Genomic DNA, 23,659 nt, shown 5'->3' on the forward strand with positions numbered 1-23,659 from the left:
TGCACAGTATCATAAAATGAACCCTTTTCTGTCTTTTATATTACGGTGTTTTTCATTTACACCAACGAAAAGTAATTATAAATTTCTGTTGAAAAAGTAACAGCTTTGACTTCAAGAAACATTACCTTAAATTGTCCCGAATTAACAATCACTAATAATAAAAACATTAGAGTTCTTTAGACTCTTCTTTGCGAATTCGATGTATTAGTTTGATGTTGACTATTCTTCTGTTTTAATTACATTTTCATAATTGAAACGTAGAAATAATATGCATAAATTACAATATCAAATCAAAACAACACACTGACTAATAAGCCGTATAATATCGTGTCAGACTCGTGGTGAAGATTTCAAATAAAATTTAACAAATATAAATATTATTTCATTCTTCCAAGTCCGAATTCAATATTATTTTTCTATTATTAATTGTTATGTTTCCGAGTAAACGTAGACATAGTATAAGTGTAGAACGTTCATCTTTTTCTAATGAATTACGAATAATAAAATATCTCTGTTTGGCATAATTGGGAAAGAAATTATAGGACAAGGGGTTAAACATCAAGTTTCACTCCGAAACCATGAAATCAAATTTTAAAGCAACGAAGTCAATTGCGGCGGCATTAAGAACAAAAAGCATCGAAACAAATACCCACCAGAGTTTCACGCTGGAAAAGTGAATTCGATCAGCCTTGCAAAGAAAAAATTAGCACAGACACTATCGAAATGGTGGGGATATCAGAGAGGGGACCTGAGGCCCCTTCCCCTTTCACTCCGAAGGAGCAACGAGTAACCGGACCCACGATTTCTTTCCTTCTTGGATACGTGGCGGGACGACGCTGGCGTCGCAATCGGCGAAGATCGTAACCCGCGATCTCGCGTCGGGAGGCCGAGGAACGCTCGTGCCAGCTGTGCGATCGTCGTCTGCACGCGGCGATCGGTGCACGTGGTCAGCTGGGAGAGTGATCGTGAACCCCTGATCCTCATCCGGATCGAAAGGTTTCACCTTGACAAAAAAGTTCGAGTCCAATCCCTGGACAAAATCCTTCGATCGTCATCTCGCGCTACCCAACAACGTGAAACGAGTGGTTCGAGGCTGAATTTCAAGTTAAAAACGCGCCAGTGACCTCTTCCTGAGTCATAGTTCGATCTCAGAGGCGTCGGAGCCTCGTCCCGTGTGGTTGTCCTGCTGTCCGTGCGATTAAACGGCTATCTGGGAACAAGTTTCACGGTGGACGAAAGTTTCTCCGCTGAAAGTGGGCTACACTTGTAAATAAAACGGTAACGCAGCAGCAGCCTCTTCCTTGGCTGCAAAGGACATCTTGAACATTGATATGTTCAATACTGGAGGGTTCTTAGGATTATAATTCTAGTGAAGAAAGTTTGTTGTTCAGTTTTATAAATGGCTAGGAGTTTATGAAGACCTAAAGTGATCGGTGCAACATTTTGCTACATGTGTATCAGCTTAGCACTGTTAACTAGGTTCACAGAGTCAATCTGACGCGTATTGAATTTTATAAATTTTATTTGGTAACGGTATCAATATCAATTGATGCAGTTGAATGTATATGTTAATGTTTTATTTTGAAATTCCTAATTCCCGAGATGCAAATGGACATCGACTGTTCCAGGAACAGTAGACTAAATTACACAGCAAACGTCCGTGAACCTAGTGCTTGTCGAGCACGGGACACCTCGGTAAGGTTGTCTAACAGCTTGCACCCAGGTATCCCGGCTCGAGCACCAAAATTCGGTTGAAGAATCCAGATGGAACTTCGTTTTGAGTTTCTACTTTCACGACCGAGAACGTTCGCGGCTGGCGAGCTGTGTTTGCTTGGAAGATTGCGATCGAAGAGAAGGTCCTCCGATTTGTTGGAGAAAGATATTGTTCCGTTTCCATCGCGTTAAACATGCCTGACGTGAAAAAGGAGAAGGACAAGGTGGACGATCGCATTGGGTCAGCGAAGCAGGCTGCGCGATCGAAAGTGTGCGAGGAAAGTGAGGACTTTCCAAGTGAGACTGAACATGAGTTCGAGTCGCTGGAGTATGAAGAGGACGCTTATTACTCGAACTTGACGGCGACCCCGAGTTTCGACGATGTGAACGAGCTGAGCGACGACGCGGACGAGATCGTGGTGCACTGCTGGCGCGACTCGAACGGCGAGATAGACGAAATCGTGGTGGACGACGGAAACTTGTCCGTGGAAACGGAGTTCATATCGGAGGACGCCGAGGGCGGCGCCACGGGGCGAGGACGCAAGAAACGGAAGTCCGTGCGGGTGATATTCCAGGACTTCTCGAAGCCTTACCTCGCGAAGATCAGTAACAGCCAGAATTACAAGAAGTTCCTCGAATTGGTAAAAGGTGCATTGTAATAATCGACGATGGTGGATGGGGTGTTCGCACCTGGTTTTAGGAACCGCAATTCTGAAGTTTGAAAGGGTTGTCGCTTTATAGGGAAGAAATGTTTGTCGATATGTGAACCGTTCATTTTGAAAGTAAGTCTATTGGGAAGAAAAGGTAAAACTGAAAAAATAAGATGATAATGTAGAATTGGGATTACTATTCTTGGGTTCTTAATGAATAATAATATTTTTATTAGTAACACAAACCGCAAGACAGCGCAAACATGTAGAATAAGAATATATTAAAGTAACAAAATCGTTACCCGAATTATTATTAAAACACAATATGTTAAATACGTCAATATATATCCATTTTATATACTTTTCTAACAGTTATAACCATTAACTTGATTTTTTTTGGGAAATGGACGTAGGCCACTTTCGAAATAAATAATTCATAGTAAACTTCAAACTGGATTGTTTTGATGGCTATCGATGATGCATACTTGATCATGTGTGATCTTAAAGTAAATGTTTTAGCTGCCGTTTGAATTCTTTTTTATTATGGAAGGGTGGCTTTAAACTAGAATTTGGAATATGTTCTTTATTGTGTATTATATATAGGTTTTACGAACTATTTAAAACTTTGTTGGGTGTAGATATATTCATAAGTAACTTTTTTTGTAATGGACGGAACTTTTTGTTCAAAAGTACAGTTTCTAAATAAATCAACAGTTGTTTAATCATCTTTTTAACATTCTGTATTTTTAAAATTTTTTGTATCTAGTTGAAACTTAAATTTGAACACGTAGTTTATGGATAAATTTTATTTTACGATTTTAATTTAATTTTCTCATGCAAAACCATCAGAATTCCACTTGAACCACAATACGCACAATGTTTTCTTGTCATACTGACTCGTAAAAGGCGTATTGCGTAAGGAAAATGATATATTGCGCTGACTTGCATAAATAATAGCACAATAATTAAAATTCCGTGGAAATACATGTTCCGGACATGAAACGGTGGATTTCAAGTGATGTAATATATCTATTTATAATCTGCTCCTCTATATTCTATTTTATCCTCTATTTTCTATTTTTCTATTAGAATCGAATATATATATAGAATCCCCATAATAATATTTTAGAATTTATTTTAAAGGTATTTTAGAGGGACTATTTTAAAGATTCACATTACAATAACAATAAAAATGTCTTGCATAAATTTTAGAAATTGTTCAAATACTTGTAGACAGCAGTGTAGCTTTAAATATTAATTGAAAAAGTATACTCCAATTCTCTCGTGTAAACATTTAGCTTTTGAAATAATGAAATTTGACTTGTCTGATCAACACTAATTGTACCTACTTTGTGCGGCATAATATAATTTAGCAAACAGGCAATAGTAAACTCGATACAAGACAAATATTTCTATGATCAATATTTATCACGCGTAATGGTATAAAAGATTTTTCTGAAGGACGACCTATATTAACATATTTTATCTTAAATTTTCGACCTGTTCCAATTATGAGATCATTTCATGTTTGTTCAGTTTGTATGCAGACTACGTTACGTAACTTGTCAATTTATTTCTCACACATAGTTACGTGACATTCGTCGCATACAGATTTTACTTAGAATTAATGATTATTACATCAGATTTTGCATGAATTACAAGTTTAATTAGTTTATTCAGAATTTTCAGTGTGCATAAAAACTAAAGTTTGATTATCTATGAATAAACACTTGAAATTGCATTTACTCTACTTTCTTAGAACTAATAAAAGTACTTTCAAGACTCAATTAATTCAGTAATTATACAGTTTCTTTTTTAAACGAGAAGCTTATATAGTCGGTTTATCAAAATTTTGGTTTCTGATTATGGGCGCGTGTTCTTAATTACAGTATTCATAGTGAAGTCGACGATAGATATAGCAATTACACGAGTTTGTTGTAGAGAATAGTTTTATTTCAGCTGGGCTTCGATTTACATTAACTTTCCCAGGATGTATGGCGTTGCAATACATTTTTTCGTTAGGGAATTTCACACTATCTAATAGATGATTCATCCTACTTGATTTCAACTGCAAACATTTTTCTTGATGCTAAGTTCTGCTTCGTTGAGACATGTTCAGTCGAAACTTTCATTACTTTGTTTTTAACCATTTAATTATTTTATTTTAATATGTTGGAAATGGGAACAATTAAATTGATTTTGTCTGTGATTTTAATGTTACAATTAAACTGTTGATGTTTATGGAAATTTCTATTTTCATAGATTACTTCACATACATTAAAATAAAAGACAAATGTTTTTCACCAGCTAGAAAATTTCTTTTAATAAAAATAAGATAGTAATACTATTGATCTCTTATAATATGCATTTTCTTTATTCTTAATCTGAATAAAGAAATACCAATTAATCCGTTTCTTTTGAGAGAGTTTTGATTTATTTTACACCGGTGACCTCCGCGGCATTCAACGTGTTAAAAATAAAATTGTTTGTTTAGAAATTAAGAATTAAGAATTTTATTGTGTTTATATATTCCAGTGAAATATAAATGGATAGTGACGATTACGGTTGCAAATCTTCGTTTATTTTACTGTTGAAGAAGTACCCATAAATTAGAATCAGCACGCAGACGATATAAGTGGGACACCATTGCAAAATATGAAAGTGAGAAATGTATCAACGTTTCGCGACGTCGTTTTTAGCGTCTTTTCATCACGGTTTCCTTCGTACAACAAATAAAAAGTAAAAATGTTGCTATCAGAAACCGTTTCAATCATTTCTTACTGAAAATAATGTGTGAAATGAAATTTCGAATAATTAGAAATTTAATTGAGTAGATATATACCACATTAGATTTATGGTTAGACAAAAACGAAGAAACTTATTATTTTAACACCAGAGCTTTTTCTTCTTGAATATTATTTGTATTTCGTAAAGACGGTATGTTTTATTTAATCCCTAGCCCTATAATTTATGTTTTAGCTGTGATCAACGCAACTACGTTAATAATTTATTAAGAAAAGAGAATTTTTATGCTTATTCTGTGTCGACATTTACTTCAACGGTTAATGATTAATAATAGAAAAGTAATATTTAATTTATATTTAAAAAATATAAATAACACTTAAATTTCTCAAATTCAGTTTGAAATTTTTGTCACGAGTTTGACACGATATTATAAATGAAGGAGTTAACCTCGTCAATGTCGAATTCTTTTTAAGAATAGATAACAATAATTTTAATTTCCATTTGATTGCAATTTCTTTTGTTCAAACTGCTAAGAATTGAACAATACAAAAAGACCAACAGAGGCAATGATGAAAAACATACGAAAGAAGCAAATTTCTATTCGATGGACGTTAATATTAAATTAAAGTCAAACGTACACATACATGTGTGTCAGTATTTTTTAAGGAATTAATCCCTTACAGTATAATTTGTTTTACAACTGCACGCGACAGAGCTATTTTATTATTGATAATCGATTAGAAGAAGAAATAATACAATAATAATATTCAATTTTGACTTGAAAGAATTAAGTGACATTTACGTATGTTAAATTCCATTTGAAATCTTCGCCACGAGTCTGACACGATATCGTAGAGTTAATTATTTTCATAGGCTTGTTAGAAATTCGTTTTGAAACAAACTTTATAGACCAATAAGTACTGTTGAATTAAATTTTGTTGAATTACACAATACGCCTTTTAATTTGTTTGTTTGTAATATTTATTAATGCATTGTAATATAAACGGTATATCGAGAGCACTGAGACTTTTTGGATAGTTTAATATTATATTTATTTTGTGTAGCCTAGCGTTAAAGAAATTAGTTTAGCAATGCGCAAACTGATTTGTAAATCAATTAAAGTTTCAATAGACGGACTCTTCGTCTATGAAAACTCGAATTTCAAAATGTCGATTTAACTGCTCGGTAGTTTTAGTGTTAACAGTGTTCATCAAGTTCAGACTCCTTCGAATTTTCATCATCAATCTACTCTTGTCTGCAGTAACAGGTATCGGTTCACTGAATTCGCAAAAGTTTCCGGTGTTTACAAATTGACGATATCCAGGATGCTTGTTTAGATAGAAATCAGAAAACTACAACCAGATCTTCGTTCCCGACCACGTCTGCCAGCAAAAAGTAGAAGCAGTTATTCGCATACCGTACTTATTTTTTTCTAGTTCGAACGACTACTCGTATCCGTTCGTCATTAAAGGAGCCAGAGCAGCTGACAGGTGTACACGAGCAAATATTTCGAACAATGATTTCACCTTTACGAGCCTCGGTTACGTTGCTTTTTACTATGAAAATTCGATGTACTGCCTGGCTTTCACTTCGCATAGTTTTTACGTAAAAAGAATGCGGAGATTCACGTTGCTGTTATCTGGAATTTAATTAAAAAGCACTGTGTCTAATCCGTAAAAACAGAAAACGGTTCGCATTCGTTCGAAGATACCGGAAGCGTTTTTCATTGGATTGTTTGATGCTCCAGCTAACTGTAATCGTGTGAAATACGTCAGTTTTTATTTGTAACTTAAACCCTGGTTGTAGATCATTTTTTAATTATAAGTAGGATTTTTTCGTAGAGAAATTATTGAGAATAATTGATATTTTTAGATATTTTGAAATTTGAGATTTGGATCGGTGTTTCTTCGTTTAATTAAAACTTATGTAGAATTTGAAGTGTAATGCAAGTAAGAGCAGGAAACTGATTATTTATTCTTCAGCGTGGCGCAGAAAAAGTTAAATTATTCAATTATGAAAATGGTATTTCCTAGAAAGTACTTGTTCGTTTTTACAGGAAATAGGAACTGAAAATATATTTATTTCCATGCTGTTTGTAAAATGTGTGTGTGTGTGTGTGTGTACTTTTGTAAATAGTTTTTGAACTTGAAAACTGAATAGAAAAGTGTTTGTTTTCTATTAAAAATTTTATGTTTTCACTAAATCTGTAACAAGTTTTATCGTATTATGTATTGCACACCTTTGTTAGTTATGAACGCAGAAAAAAACTGTAGTTCATTAACACAAAAAAGAAATTCTTGTATATATCAACTTTTAATAACATAATGATTTTTCAATTATTAATATTTTAAAAGTGTTAAATATTTCAAATGATTTTAAGAATAAATAGTTTCACTTGAATACTATAATAAATACATGAAGTAACCGAAAGAAATTGTATAATTTCGTGAAGCTAAACGTGGATTCGTCCGTTGACGCGTTTCGCTTTATTCGTATGAGTGCCCGCCAAATTAATTTTGGGCACCTGGATCCGGTGGTGAAGCAGTGGTGCGAATATCTTGCGATGGCTCGACCGATGGAGCAAGACGATGTTCGAATGTCAGACGTTCTTGTAGATGTTAGCGAGTGTTCGTTACGAGTGTTCGTTACGAGTGTTCGTTGCGAGTGTTCGTTGCGAGTGTTCGTTGCGAGTGTTCGTTGCGAGTGTTCGTTGCGAGTGTTCGTGAATAACTACCCTTCGTCGGAACTCTTGCACCCACAAGTCAACTTTCTTGCCCCTCCTTCGGATGTACGGAAGGGGATGCTGACGAAGTGGGAACAAGAGATCGACGAAGTTTCGAGTAAAAAATACATTTGGCAACAGCGAGAAAATACCGCTACCTTGACGAACGTGCAAGGGTGTACCCCGATGCGAGTACGCACCCTTGTCCGCAGGTAGTCCTCGCTGTTGCGCGTACATTTGGTGAGACAACGAAGGAAAACCCGTTACGTGGGCCCATGTGTACATGCCTACCTAAGTACGGGCACGTACCCATGGCCGCGGGTAATCCTCGTCGCTGCGCGAGAATTCGTCTGGTTTATGACAGGGGCGATTTTTGTACGGGACAGAAAATGCGAGGCTGACTTGCACAATGGCCGAAGCCGGGCCCCGGATCAACTGTCCCGAACGCTCGCTCGTGTTTGCGCCCGTGTCATAAACCAGAACCGTGTATCGACGTGCCGCGGTCCTCGGTATCCCGAAGGGCCCCTTGTTCCACGACGGAACAGAAATCTATTGTTACAATTTTTATAAGAATTACATATTAATTACATTAAATTCTTGATAGTTTTAGTATTAATAATATTTCATTTTCAAATCACTTTCTTATAGAATTTTCAAATTGAAAGTAATTTTCACTAAAATTCGTTTTCCAGCTTCAATTTCGCTCGACTGAGGCCTGAATCGAGTCGAAATATTTGAGTTTTTATGTGGCTCAAACCATTTATTTTTGGTCTGAAGTGAATTTCACAGGTCTTTCAGACTAGAAAAAAGGGATCAGCATAAAAAAAAGTACCGGTTCTCGTAATTCGAGTTTCTCGTTCGAGTCGTGCGTAATACGATCGACAAGGCGACAACGATCTGTCCCGGTTAGAAGCCATTTACGTAATTCTCATGCGATATATCATCGATAAATCCGCAGAATTTTTCCCGCCTCTCTTCGACAACTTTGTTGCTGTGAACTGACATGATGCGGCATGATCATCGATAAATTTTATACGGGACCGGTTCAACTTGTTTTGATACTTATTTTGCAACGTCTTTATTTTTACGAAATGCAGCGTTCTTTAAATAAAGAAATGCGTGTCAGTGCAATTTTGTCACTAGCTGTGACTTACAAAAGTGTTCGTAAGGAGAGTGATATCATCATTTAATAAAAGAATATTCTTTCCGTTTAATTAAAGATGGAAACATTTGTTTCATTTTATTATTTTTTATAAAGATCCGTGAATATTTTGAGTTTTTTCAATTATTTAGCGTTGCCGATTCAAAGATGATCCGACTTTCTCTGGAAATTAGATTTTTCTACTGTCTCTTTGAATTTTAATCTGTTAAATTCATTAAGTATTTAGAACCAGTTTCAGTACGATATTGTAATACAAATACACAAATGTAACTCAATTACTCGCTAAAGACACTTAAACTTCAATGTTCTATACTTAAAACATGATATAACGTTTAAAATTTTTAAATCTTTTCAATTGAATATTTAAAAGAAAAAAATACAAGAATACAAATAGAAAAGAACAATTAAAAGACAGAGTGTAAAAGATTAGCCCTTTGTACTCGAAAGACAGATTTCCTAATAGTTATCACTCGAATTGTTGCAGCGAAATTATAAAATTTCCTATTCGCTATGGAATTTTATACGATCAAAATATTAATACACAAACTATAAAAGTAACAAAATTTTGCTGCTTAATTTGTCTATGATTTTTTTTTATATTACTATTGTAAAAAGCTTGTCGATATTTGTGCAGAAAATGATGAATATTGATAGTAAAACAGTTTCCACTACAAAGGGTTAATTAATTTTGCTACACAGATTCAATGTTTGCTCTGTTCGACGTATTTCTCTGACGCCTTGCGTTTCTTGCAGGAGAAGACGCCACCCTGCACTCGTCTGGGTACATCTCACCGTCGTCGGACACTGTTGTGAGCGAGTTACAAGGACTTTCCTTGGAGGAGCAAGACCGACAGAAAGCGGAATGGAGTGCGGAACTCGCCAAAGTATGTAACTCTATCTTCCCAGAGTAAATCTTTGACCGCTGTAATGGTAAAATAGTACTCTTAAGGGTGTTGGAGGTCTTCGGGTTCGTGCTTGAGCTTCGTCGTTACGGGAAACTAAGATTTATTCGAGCGATCAATTCCCACAGCTCTTGTGCCTGAAAAGAATCTGAGGATTTGAGCGTGAAACTTTTTAATAACGAAAGTATGTGGACAGATTGAACTTCAATATGGGGGTATTAAAGTATTTTTCAATGAAAGGTTTGGTCTTTGAGTTAGAGGAATTTTCTTAGGGAACGATGATTGAAATTCTTTCTGAAGAGTTCTGTGAAAGAAAAATTATTAGGAGTACTTTTATTAAGTTTTTTGTGTTATGTTTTAAAAATTTAGAAATGTTTAGCTGTAGTTGTTTGATTTAGTTCTTACGGTGTGTAGGTTACAGGCTAAAGAATACATTAATATTGGGCACTGAATAAAATGATATTATTAAATTTAATACATTGATCCAGTATTGTATTATTTAGGTTTAAAAGTCCGTTTCAGTTTGAGTTAATGATCACTGCTTTCTGAATGATAATTTAATAAATGAAATAGAAGATTTGTAATGCATGAAAAATGTGTTACAAGTGAAAAACGATACTTCAAATCAGTATATTAGATACATCATTTCTGTGCATATACATCTATATATTTTACAGATTTATTTCTTGCTTTATATTAAAAACTGTTATTTAATGGTTTCCAACATTAATTGTGCATTATATGTAACAAAAATTGGTATTTGATAGCTGAAAATAGCTGAAAATTTACACAATGTTCATGAATTAAATAGTTTTTCTTTTGATTGTACACACTATACAACTATTTAACTGAAAGATACCTTCCCTATAAATTTGTTATATGTACAATATTATTAAAATATTATTTTAACTTTTACTACTAAAATATTATTATTTTAATGATTATTATTAGAATATTATTTTATTTATTGTTACTAAAATATTGTTATTTTCATTATTATCATTAAAATATTACTATACAGTTTTAATCTTCGATTTTCTCGTGGTGAGGCTGAGGAATTTACGTATTGTAGGTCGAAGAGGAGATTCAAACCCTAAGGCACGTGTTGGCGAACAAAATTCGGGTGTCTCAAGAGCTGAAGAGGAAGTTGGGCATCAGCATGTGGAAAGAGATCACTGATGACATGAACCAGGGCTTGAAAAACGTAAAGGAGAGTCAAGTGTACGTCTCTATTCAATCATCGATAGCATGCACACATATCTTTACCTATCACCCTCATCTCGCACCAAAAACGGAGTCTCTGGCACGGTTTTGTCAAGGTTTTCGGTATACTAAACAATTTTTCAACCATATTAACTTATTTCAAAGCATTTAATTTAATTGTAAATAATATTTAAATCGCATCTCCTTTTTATTAAGTAAAAAAAACTCGAGAACTCAAAGATTATATTATTTGTTACATATTCCAACTTCGAAGATAAAAGATTCTTATATAATTAACAATTGTTTTAGTTCATGAAATATTACATAAATTTTATAAATGTAAAGTAAAAATTTTGATCTTTTTCAGAAGTGAATTCAAATATCTGCAAATATTTATTAAAGTAAATTAGTACTGGTGATTCTTCCACTAGTAATTTTTCAGATATTCAATCATGTTTACCATCCTCAACATAATAATCAATTAACTACATCATTTATTGAAGCGTGTATCACATTTAACACACCCTGCATTACCGGATTATAAAATAAATAATTTCAGTTATATTTAATAATTTTAAAAAATAATTTTACTCACTTTTCGAATCTATTTATTTTACAACATAACACGTATTTAAATACCGTCCTTTGACCTACTGCCAATGCCGGAGACTCTAAGTACCAGTCACGAATGTTACACGCGAATAATTGAGCGGTTAGAGCAACAGCTAGAAAAGCTTCTCCTGCCTTTGCAAAGACATCAAGGTTGTCCAAAGCCGATTATGTATAAATGAATTTACTCGTGCGCGAAACTGTCCCCGGTTTCTTTGTGCCGTAAGTAGACGTCCGCACAGGATATCTTGTGCACCTTTGTGTCTTTCACTTGACATTTATGTAACATGAATAAGTTTGGTTGCATTCAGTATTATTTTTTATTTGTTAACAAAGTACTGAATAATATAACTATAATTTATGGTATAATTTTTATTTTGTTTTGTGACCGTTTCCCATTTTAACCATTCAATGACGACGTCTGTGCTAAAGTTCTTTTTACTTTATTTTTACATTGTTGGAATATTATTTGTTTTCAATTTTTCTACAATAAAATACAACTTCGAAAATATTAAGAAATTTTAATTATTAACAGATTATACTTCGTAAGTGTTAATCTTAGGGATCCTTAATTATTTTCGTTTGTTTTATATTATTTTTTGTTTTCTTTGTGTTTTATTGAAGCTAACGGAAATGCTACAAAAAATTATGAGCATTATTTATTGAACATAATTATCTGTAATTTATTAATAAATACTATTAGTCTGGGGTAGGTAGAAAATAATTAAGTTCTTCGCGTTGAAACATATTTATGCTAGCAACCAAATTTGTTTATCTTACAGTTTATTATTATTATTATTATTATTATTATTATTATTATTATTAAGTCTAGCGATAGACTGATTATCGACGAAAGAAAATTATAATTTTATTCGCAATGGCGAGAAACGAAATGCATGCTTACCATACCCACCGATGTATTTATTCACTTACGTTCATCGGTTTAATTTCGTTCCGAATTTTTTCGCGAAAGGTGACGGCTACTGTTCTTCCATATCCTTTTCGTTTATTTTCTGCTACTTTTGCCCCTTAGACATGTAGAATACTTTTCTTTGACTTTTGGTTGGGTTCTCATTCAGTTATCAGAACGTCGGGGAGAAACTCAGTCAGTTCACCAAGGCAGTCTCCGAGAACACTTTGTAAGTACGCAAACTGTTGTGTTTTCCTTAGGATCCAACATTTCTACCGCGACAGTAGCCTCTAACCCTTCTGCAGTTCCATCAAATGAAGTTTAAGAAAAATAAAGAGTGGTACAGCTTTTAGTTTAGCTTTCACATAAACAAAAACTTTTATTTTTATAAAAAATTAAAAGATTGATTCACACTAGAGAAAATACAGAACAAGTCCATTCTTGCTAATTGTATTATTGGTATACATTTTCAACAAAATAATTAAAACCTTAAATCATTATTAAAGTTTTTAATTTTTTCATTATGCTTTAAAAATTTATCAAAATAACAAATAAAGCAGAAATAGTTTTAAAAAGTAGGTATAAAATAATATTTGTATTACATTTCAATTAAAAACCAGCAATTGAGGATTAGTAAATAATATCTTCAATTAATAATGAATTACAAATATAATATAATGTTAAGAATCTTCAAACAGGAATTAATTTCGTCAGTCGATTAAATCAATTGGCAACTAATTTCCTTCAGTGAACATTAATCAATCAAATTAAAGAATTCGACTCAAACACTGTCAAACTGCAAAATGGTTAAACCCTAACCCAGGCTTGTCCAACCCAGAGCCCAACAAAAAAATCATACTTACAAACTTGATGAAATTGTGGCTAAAAGACCATTAACTCCTTGCGCTAAGTACTTCAACGATTTTCATTCGTGATTACAATTTCGGACCAAATATGAATGGCACGAGTGAGGCTTTAGCTCACAACACGAGTGATCTTGGTCTTTATAATTATGGATCGTATTTTTCCCGGCTAAGTGGTACTGCAAGGGGTTAAAAATAGCATAAATACAATTTAAATATGCTATTAATCTGTTAACTATGGAATTTAGTTTAAAAGTCTCTCGTTTTGCACAGAATAAAATCAAAAAATGAAATGTGTACTCGTCAAACACAGGACGAATGCACTCAGGGTATATTTTAATGAAAATTCAAAGCGAAACATAGGCGTATTGCATGTCTATCCAAAAAAATAAAGAATTCATCGTTGAAAGAATTAATATCATTTCAAGCTTTAAGATGACGTGTATACTCATCAAACGCAGTTAACTGGTTAATTCATGTGCGGCCCATAGCAATTCATCTTTTTCCAATGAAGCCTACAAAAGCTAAAGGGTTGGACACCCTCGCCCTAAACTGTAGGAACTAATCAAACTGTTTGGATTGTGCCGAGTAACTTGCTTGCGTTTCGAAAAGAAATTTTGGATCACAGTTTTCACGCGTTGCACCGTTCCCTTTCGCAATCTCCGCGTAGTGTAGAGTGCGACACTTCAGTAACACGCATCGGGGAAGCAAGAATCGTTGAGCCGATTACATTGCTGCCAGTGAACCGATATCACCGACTTCGAACGCGACAACGCATTCCCCTATGAACTGCTTGGCCGCGGAGTAATCGCAGAAATGCAGTCAGCTTCGTCTAACAGGGATCAAGGAAGAGAACGCACGCGGAATGGTGTGACTAACTGTATAACCAGTAGTGATATTGTTTCGATGAAGCGTTTGGAATGCGAGCGAGTACGTTGACCCATCGGTTTCATTCATTGCGTCGAGTCCTAAAGTTGATGATTGACTGATCAGCGTCACCACGTGGTGCTGATCAGCCAGGACAAGGTTTGTAGCCAGGGTGAATGAATATTTATCGTTTGCCCGTTATACAGATTTCAGAAGACAGAGTCCGTCTTCAAGACCACGGCTGAGAAGACGTCCAGCATCTTAGGAGGCTTCGGCAGCGGATTGTCCATGAAGCTCGGGCAGATGCGGAACTCCGACAGCTTTCGTTCGCTGGAGGAGCGCGTTGGGTCTGCTTACGAAAATATGAAGGTATTTATATTGTTTATGTTAGATCGTCCTATAAGTTCGCGGTATGTCTACTTCTCGTAATATACAAGGTGTTTCTAAATTATTGCGTACGAATGATAGGACGTATACGACCCACTAAACTGACAAGGGAACCTTTTCAACCAGCACACGCCGATTTTGATGAAATTTATGTGAAACATAGTTCTGAAAATATATTTGGCACATATTTTTTCTTCTCTTATAGCCAAAAGTATCAGTAATACGAAGAAATTGGAAACAAATGTTACGGGGTGTGCAGTATTATATATCACGGTGGCAGGTATTTGACCGTGACGTGACCTTGAAACGTCATGGTAATGTAATGTTATAATTCTTAAATAGAACCTTATGGTTACTATTCCATATTTTTGAAGTTTACATTTAGTTGGAAACTATTAAGGTTTGGACTCATGTTTACTGGGTTTTTATTACTTAGTTTAGTGAGTTGTACACGCACTATCGTTTGTGTGCAATAATTTAGAAACACCTTGTATATAGTTGTATTTATAGTTCTACAATTTGAGTGACTAAACCTTTACGCTTTGATTTAAGCAGTAGGAGGTATTCGAGAGCGACAGGTCGTAAAGTTATAAGAATTCTATATTTAATAAAATGTTATTTTACATGGTAAAAAAATAAACACGAACTTATGTGGCGATTTAATATTAACACGTTGACTACCACGGTGGTCATCGGTGACCGGAGTCTTGAATTGCTTGGAAATGATTGTAATAGGAATATTGATGTCGAATAAAAATGTTTAGTAACGTGAGTAGCTAGATAATAGTGCAACGTGAGAACTGTGATATCAAATTATTAGTAATTAGTTCTAATACTATTTGCCTTTGATGTGAAAGAATAAGTGATATATGAGATGCTCGATATTGTTGTGGTATTTAACGTGTTAATTGCTTGATGATTTCTTTCACAGTTATGATTGATAAAACTATTTTATCGATAATAATTTAGTAGAAAAGGAAGAGAATTTGATGGTTTTTTAGTGTCTACATTTACTCTAAAGATTGAAAATTGACAATAGATAAGTACTGTTTGATTTATATGAAAAATAAATAATATTTAGATTTATCGAATTTGGTGGAAAATTTTTATTACTATTCTGACTCGATATTATGGGGGAAGCACTTAATCCCTTAATCCTTTGCGAAATGTTATTGGCATTTCACTTTGAGCCATTGAGACTATTTAATTCAATTACAGCTTAATAGGGCACTCCAATTATCTACTGAATAATACTTGGCAACCATTGAAGTGATACCTTTATGTGATGCAATTGTGGTACGACAAATAGTTATAGCGAAAATTGTTAAAATATTAACCGAAATGGAGAAAGATGTAAAATAAGTGCAAATTATCAAATTTCTCTATTTTTCTTTTTATGAAGCTAACCACTTTGTTGAACAAATGGTTCATACACCGATTTGAAATAACATAAGTTTAAAGCCACTAATTTGCATAATAGATATGACAGAGCACTAGATATTGCACTCAGTTTGCGGTAAAGTGCAGAGCAGCGGTTTAACTGACCACATGCAACGACTCTATATCGCTTGCCAACTCCGCCGTAATGAAGGGTCAATCTACCGTATTCGTGTTAACCCTTATGTCACTAACCAAAGGGTGCAACCAGATAAGGAAGTTAAAAATGCTCTTAGACCAAATTAAACCGAAGGTAGAACGTGACATAATTAGTAACAAGTAACATTTTGTACTGAGTTTCAACCCTCTATTCAGATCAGGAGAGTAGTTAACATTAATACCTTCACTTATATGAAATTAAAAGTTGACTGAAATAAAAAAAATTTCTAATACCAGTTACCGCAAACTTTTACCATTAAGACAAAGACAAAAATCATAAAATTTATTTAGTTTGAAATATTAGAAGACATTTTACGATTTACAAAGTTAATTACAGTTATCGAGGTTCAACTGTGTATAATATCAATGTATGCTGATGTTTTTCGTGGTAAACAATGGCGTTAAAAACTATGGTACTAAATCGTTAACAATTAATTCCAATACCACCTGTCTTTATTATGAAACAATAAATATTTTACAGAATGCTAAAAATTCTGACGGCGATCAACGCGTTAGGGGTTGAAAAAGAGCAACCAAATCATTAAGTGACCGTTTGTCCTTTTCAGACGAAAGTCGTGCCTTCAAGATCCACTTCGATGCAGAGCTTCGACGACGCTCTCCGAGAGTCCGAAGCGGCGAGACGCGCTTCCGCCGCACCGTCAACGACCAGTCCGACCATTCCCGAAGACAAGCTCCTCTCTTAGAGCTGGGCCCTCGAATTTACATCGATATTCGCCTCTTCTCCGCGTAACATGCTGACGTGTCGGATCCGCGACGTCCAGTGGTTTCGCTCTATGCTACCTGTAATCACTTTTCTACCGCATTGCTAATAATCAGGGCTAAAAGCGATATTCGCGTCGCTAATCGATTTGTATAAGTGAGAACGTTGGCCGAGGTGAGAGAGAAAACAGAGAGGGAGAGGAAGAGAGAGAAAAACTGTGGGAACACGCTTCGCGTTGGCTTCGCGAGACTCGATTTCCTTGTTTCTCCGGTGTGTTCTTCTTACGCGAACACCTCGCGAGACATCATTGTTGAAAATTTTATCTGTACTTCGGTCTATACGCTTCGCGATCATCTGTGCTGCACAGTGTACGTTCGCTCTTTTCCATTGTATCCCTCCGGGGCGAAATAAGCGGTTTACATACGTTTGATTTGTTTATCCTGTTTTTTATTTTCTTTTTCTATTTTCTTCTTTTTTTCTTTTTGTTCGATTCGAATGATGCAGGATTCTTCGTGCGATTCGCCGCGAAATTCTCGTTTTCCGTTCGCGTTTCGTTGCTCGCAGCCTCGATGCGTTGCGGGCGGTGTTGCATTTTTGTGTCAGGCCGTCATGTTACTCGAGAAGATGGCGATTGATTCCTTTATTTTATTGAACTTGTTTGCACTATAGCCGTTTTTATAATGCATAATAATATATCGTTGGGTACGTACCTTAATGTTTTGCGTTGCAACCTTTATTCCTTCGCACCGTCGATACGTGAAAGTAGGCACATGCTTTAATAGATATTTACTGATGACGTTGCGCTGTTGGACATTCTCACGGTAGCATCGGTAATCCTGCTTCGGGAACGATACGTTACTCCCTTGGAGAACAGTTTCGATACTTTTCCGATAAGACTTGAGTACTCGACAATACTATTCCGTTACACGTGGTACGTCGTCGATTTGCTATTTCTTAATTTCTTTCAAGGTTGTTTATAGTTTGGCTGATGTGGCTGGGAATTGATAAAACGCGTCGGTAAAAGTGCACCGATGGAGGAAATTTAGGAGAAAATCTTTTTAAAAAACTCAATTTTCATTTAGTACTGTGAGTTAATCATTGATGTAAGAATGACTTAGAATTATTAATTGATATATTTAATCATAGTGACGCAAGAGAGAAGTCAATAAGCGTCATCTGTTAGTCGCGTGACTTCTTGTGCATGGCAATCCTGACCTCAACCAGCCGAACTATAATATTGAATTTTGAAATTTCGAATTTAATTTCTACCTGGTGTAATATGGCCAGCATTTTCTTATGTTTCTTGTCGCAGTGACAACGCATTTACGAATGATATAAATGTTTCTGTACTCGCGTGAGCCGTATCCACGGATTGACGATTGAAGTTTTTTAGTTGGCAACACACGATGATGAAACGTTTCGTTTATTGAATAAAGTAATATAAAATTTGAGGGTATATTTATCCGCACGTTGTTTACAAAATGACATCTATTTTAAATGTTACGAATAGAAAGATGTTCTAATGGCAAATTAACCAGGAAATCGTGACTATTTTTTTGCGAGCTCTATCAACAGAATTACGTGGTGTGTGAACGCGCGGCGATCGGAGCACGTTTATTTGTCACGGTGTGTGTAACGCCGGAAACAACAAATGTGCACGAAAATAGACGTAAAAATGTCTGGTGTATTTTAATCCACGTGCCACGTCGACGCGCGGATGACCATTTACGAAACTAAGTGTCAATACAAATCTAATGCAAGTACTACGTATGTGTTGGTTCTACGCTCATGATTGTCATCAACAACCTGCTACACAATCTACTTGTTCATATTGGTGAATAAATTATTTTAAGAAATGTCACATGTGGAAAGCGATTTCTGTCCCGTAGTTCACAACACGGCGTAACGTTCGCTCGTATATCGTTGTATCAAAATCTGTTTGTATTTATGATCATTTATTATAACAATATATTTTCTTATGGAACATCGGTAAATCCGTTTCCCTGGTATCTTACGATTTTATGTTTTGTTCGAAAATATTGTTTGTTAATTTGGATTATTTTTTTGCATGTGTTATTTATCTACCAAGGAGAAATATAAATAAAATATTTATATATTAAAGGTTTAAATATTTTTGAGTGTATTTATTAGAACATCGATATAGAGTTTAATTGGTGTTTAGTATGATCATATTTTCTGAGTGAATTTTAATCGAATTTATCAGAATTAATTTAAAAAATTCATGTACACTTCCAAAATACGAAGTGTAGAACGAGAAATATTTGATAGAAACATTCCTTCTTAAACATATTGAAATTTCTATTTAGTCATTATAATTATTATTCTTTGAAAACAGATATTGGAAAACATTTTAGAAATTATAAGTTTCTTGTAATTTATACAACTATTTTTTAAAGTAAATATTATTAACTGATACATCCGCTGCATGTTTCTAATATATAAGGTTAATAACATACAGCAAGAGTGAAGTCTCGTGAAAGTAAACCTTGTCACGTTTAATTCTTCTTATACCTTGACTTTCCCCTATATTACATTTTTCTTGATTCAATTGCTCGAACAACATCAAGTTCTAAGTAAGAATTTCAGTCTTGCTCGAAATGTATTTTTACGGCTAAAAATCAAAACACAAGAAATTAATGGAATAATTATTTATCGCGTATGCTAGATCAATCGACTATCGCTACAAACAATCGCTACAAAATATGGCCTTCCGAACCAGTTGTTTAATACATATTCAACGTTGAATTTGTATCTCATGGACATTTATAGATAACTGTCTCGTTTTATTAAGCTGATTTCATTTCTTTTCTTTTTGCATGTTCCTAATGTAATGGATATGTACGGTTGCGATGTTATCGGTATGTACATAAATAAATGATTAAAACTTGTAAAAATAAAGGAACTATAAATATATTAATGCAAATCTCGCAATGTAAACAACAATTCGATTTACCTTTTTATATTCTGTGTTGTTCTCTACCATTTCAATCGTTTCTTTCTTATGAGTTTTATGATGTAAATAAATTAATAATATAATTAAATAAATGAAAATAAAATTTTTTCAAACAAAATGAATACTTTTATAGAAAAAAATAGGTGAAATTTAAAGACTATTTAAAAGTTGTTCAATACAAAAAATGTCGGTTATGTGTTAATACGTTCACTATTGTCATTTGTTTTGATGACAATCAGAAGATTGACCTGCAATATTTTATTAAATTCAGACAATGTTCTAAATGAAGTATTGTAAAAATAAAGCTTAAACTACAGAGTTATCGAGTTTCTGAATATAATGTTATATCTTGTAACTTTAAATAATAATATATACAACATTTATTTCATTTTCCCTATGTAAAAACGTGTTAACCCTTTACCCTCGAAAGGCTATTCTCAATAGTCATTTTCGATTTAATGTAGCAAAATGATGAAATTCAATATTTGTCATTGAATCGTGTATAGCGTCTCAATCTACGAACTATTAGAAAACAAATTTTTAAAAAATTTAAATACTTTTATTAAATAATATTTATTATATTTAATATTAAAGATTTTTCAATTTACACACGATATCCTTCTACATCAATTGTTAATAGATGTTATCGCTGTTTCACCAGAAAATTGTGATCATTTCTAGCGAGAAACCTTTCGAATGCAAAGGGTTAATAGTGAACACCTGTTCGTTACCATGAACGCGGAGAATCAGATGGAAGCAAGGATCGCAAATACGGAAGGTACACTCATAGTACGCTCAGTACACAAGGTATTAAAAAAAGGAATTGGTCAACTACTTTATTGCCATTCTGCACGTGGTACAAAACATAGTTCGGGCGCGTACGGGCGCGCTTAAGTACAAAACAAAAACGATCCTCTACAAGTAGTCTTCTCCAGCTGCATGGCGAGAGCAAACAAGTAAAAAGATTACAGGGAAGAAGAAGAAGAAGATGAAGAAGATTAGAGAGCGCGGAAAGTAAGAGCAAGAAATAGAAGTAAAAGGGTTGACAGACAGAGAAGATAGTGGGTAGAAAACGGTCAGCTCCGGATTGTTGGAAAAGAAACAGCGGGAAACGGGAACCGTGTTAACATTATATTCGTACATGCTCGTACATAATATCTGTGTATTTGTATACGTATAGAAACATGTTAACAACATAAAATGTAAATTATTCACATAACACAATAATCCGTGATCTACAATATTATAACGATCTGGTTTTGTACTGGATAGGCCAACACATACGTTTCCTATATACATAGTTGAGACTCTTTTAAACATTCGTTTTAATATCCATTGTGTCACAATTACAAATAAAGAAATAGAAGGGACGAAGGGGTGCGTGGGAGCAGGGATCAAGGATCTATCATTTCCTTATAGTTTACACAGCGCGGGAATTTGGGCCGCCGCTTCGCCCGGGCTATTGTAAACAAGCCCGTTGAGTATTATTTATTTATTTATTTATTTATTTATTTATTCGTTTAGTATCTCGTTGAACGTATCTCTTTGCGAATAATATTTCGTTACCATGGTAACCTTGGGTTCGTCATCGTTTCACGATGGTCAAACTAAACACACCACCGTCGCTTTCGCTACCGTCTAACAATTAATATCGTATCAACTAAGGGAATAGTGTAAGCAGAAGAAAAAAATATAAATATATTTATTTATATATGTATATATAAACAAAAGGGAGTAACATTAAATTAAGAACGCAGCGTAGAGTAAAATTGGAAGGGATTATCGTATAATACAACGGTACCTTGAGTTTAAATCCTTAACCTATGATTAATGATTGTCTTTAAGAAATCTCAGTTCCCGGTGCAAATTCAATCTGTGCTGAGATGGAGTTCTAACCAATCGTTAATTATCGTTCGAAATTTCTTATTTACCATTTTTCGAAAGAAGAATGGACACGATTTCGACGACCGTGCCGTTCGATGCTGAAAATTTCTTATCGCGTTGTCTTTTATTTTTGTTTTTTCAAATAAAATGCACTCGATATCTTTCGTCGCGTAGGTTTGTTGCATTTTTCGAATGCACGCGAAATCTGTGCGCCGATCACGTGCAAACGCGATTATGACGTGACGTGTCCTCCTCCTCCTCCTCCTTCTCCTCCTCCTCCTGCTCTTCGTGATAATAAAATTCAACAGTTACGGCCGGACCGCGGCATTATCCTCGTTTACTCGATTCAACCGTGGTGACCTTTGTACGTGAACGTTGCACCTTTCCGTGCAATCTTCCATCTACGGGTACCATTGTTGTATCTCATACCTCGTGTTTACGGGGAGACGAGGGTGTGCCACACCTCCGTTCTACCTTCAGAAGGTTAACGCGCCGTAGCGGTATTATATAGTCAACCACAATGCGGCACGGATGCCGAGGCGCTGAAAAATCTCGTGCTGCGCGCACGCGGCTGAATAAATCTCCGTGAATTTTCGCTCGATGCCTAAATCCACCTTCTAATAATACTCTAATAATATTCGGTAAATCTTTGCTCACGCGTTAAAAATATTTTATCCGTTACGATGTTGTAAAAGGAACGGAAGAAATGGAAAATAATCGAGGTCACTGGTTTATAACTGTTCTTTCATCGTTTTTCGTCAGTTATGAAAAATAATATTATATGGATTAATTTCGAACGTTTGACCTAGCAATGAGTAATGAAAATTAGTCTTTGTAAAATGATAGCATTGTTCAAATTCAAAATTGTTTTTTGGTTTTGTTTTTCAGATGGAATTGAACACACTGGTGAATTATTCAGAACACACTGGATGTATGTTGTTGAAATATTCGAAGGTAAAATACTGTATTGCTCTCACTGATAGATCTGATACCTTGGAAACCGAGTGTCCATTCGAATTTTTATGCGGTTTATGAGGTTATAAATGATCAAATCCTAGACCGAAGTTTGAGTAAATTACTGGAATAATTAAATGCGAACGAGATCGTTAACACTGAACCCAGAACTTGTTTCGCATCATACAGAATCAGTATACTGATGGTATACACGCTTCGAGCTCGATGACTGCATCTTTACCACGCGTTGAAATCACCCGAGCGACGATGATACTGTTACCACGCGTTGAAATTACCGAACGGCGTACGCATTCGCATTCTGTTGACAAATTTATTGTGCGAAAGCTGATTAAATTATCCTATTTAAATTCCTTGTTACATTACTTCCTATTACATCTTATACGTTATTCACATTACTTACGTTTGCAAATGTTTGTTGTAGAGTTTGTGAAAGTACTGTTGTCGTTTGAATTATGTTTCAAGTGTTCAATGCATTATTAATTCATACTGATGGATTGGACTTATATTATTATATTTCTTATTTTAAATACATTCAATTTACGAGTTTTCGCTGATAGGATAGAAAATCTCGTTTATATCGTTTCTACCGCTCGAAAGTATTTAGTACGGCCATCAATGAATTTGGTTGTTTAACATAGTTGAAGTTAATATGTGTAACATAAGATAAATGGTAAAAACACTCTTATATTTGGTTGTCTGAAAAATTTTTGCCATTTTGATGTGTAAAATTATAATGTACATTACAAGTTATATCTTATTTCACGAACAACTGCAGT

At 34.5% G+C, this 23,659-nt stretch overlaps 1 protein-coding gene across 3 annotated transcripts; it reads left to right on the forward strand.

Moving 5' to 3' along the window:
- The first annotated feature begins 849 nt into the window (after positions 1-849).
- LOC116426146 (uncharacterized) lies at positions 850-18,911 on the forward strand. 3 transcript variants are annotated; one of them, XR_012999872.1, is made up of 6 exons: positions 850-2,361; positions 9,746-9,876; positions 10,967-11,115; positions 12,786-12,845; positions 14,150-14,409; positions 14,553-14,699. XR_012999872.1 is itself a non-coding variant. In XM_031974700.2 (6 exons), the coding sequence occupies exons 1-6, from the start codon at positions 1,908-1,910 to the stop codon at positions 17,031-17,033; spliced, it is 1,095 nt and encodes a 364-aa protein (XP_031830560.1). In that variant the 5' UTR covers positions 863-1,907; the 3' UTR covers positions 17,034-18,911. The 3 variants fall into 3 exon arrangements, 2 of the variants coding, with proteins under 2 accessions (XP_031830560.1, XP_031830561.1); XM_031974700.2 differs by lacking the exon at positions 14,150-14,409 and adding an exon at positions 16,896-18,911 and having other exon boundaries at positions 863-2,361; positions 14,553-14,715; XM_031974701.2 differs by lacking the exons at positions 12,786-12,845; positions 14,150-14,409 and adding an exon at positions 16,896-18,911 and having other exon boundaries at positions 874-2,361; positions 14,553-14,715.
- Positions 18,912-23,659: the final 4,748 nt, after the last annotated feature.

Source organism: Nomia melanderi, chromosome 12 (assembly GCF_051020985.1).
Source record: "Nomia melanderi isolate GNS246 chromosome 12, iyNomMela1, whole genome shotgun sequence".
NCBI classification, from domain to species: Eukaryota; Metazoa; Arthropoda; class Insecta; order Hymenoptera; family Halictidae; genus Nomia; species Nomia melanderi.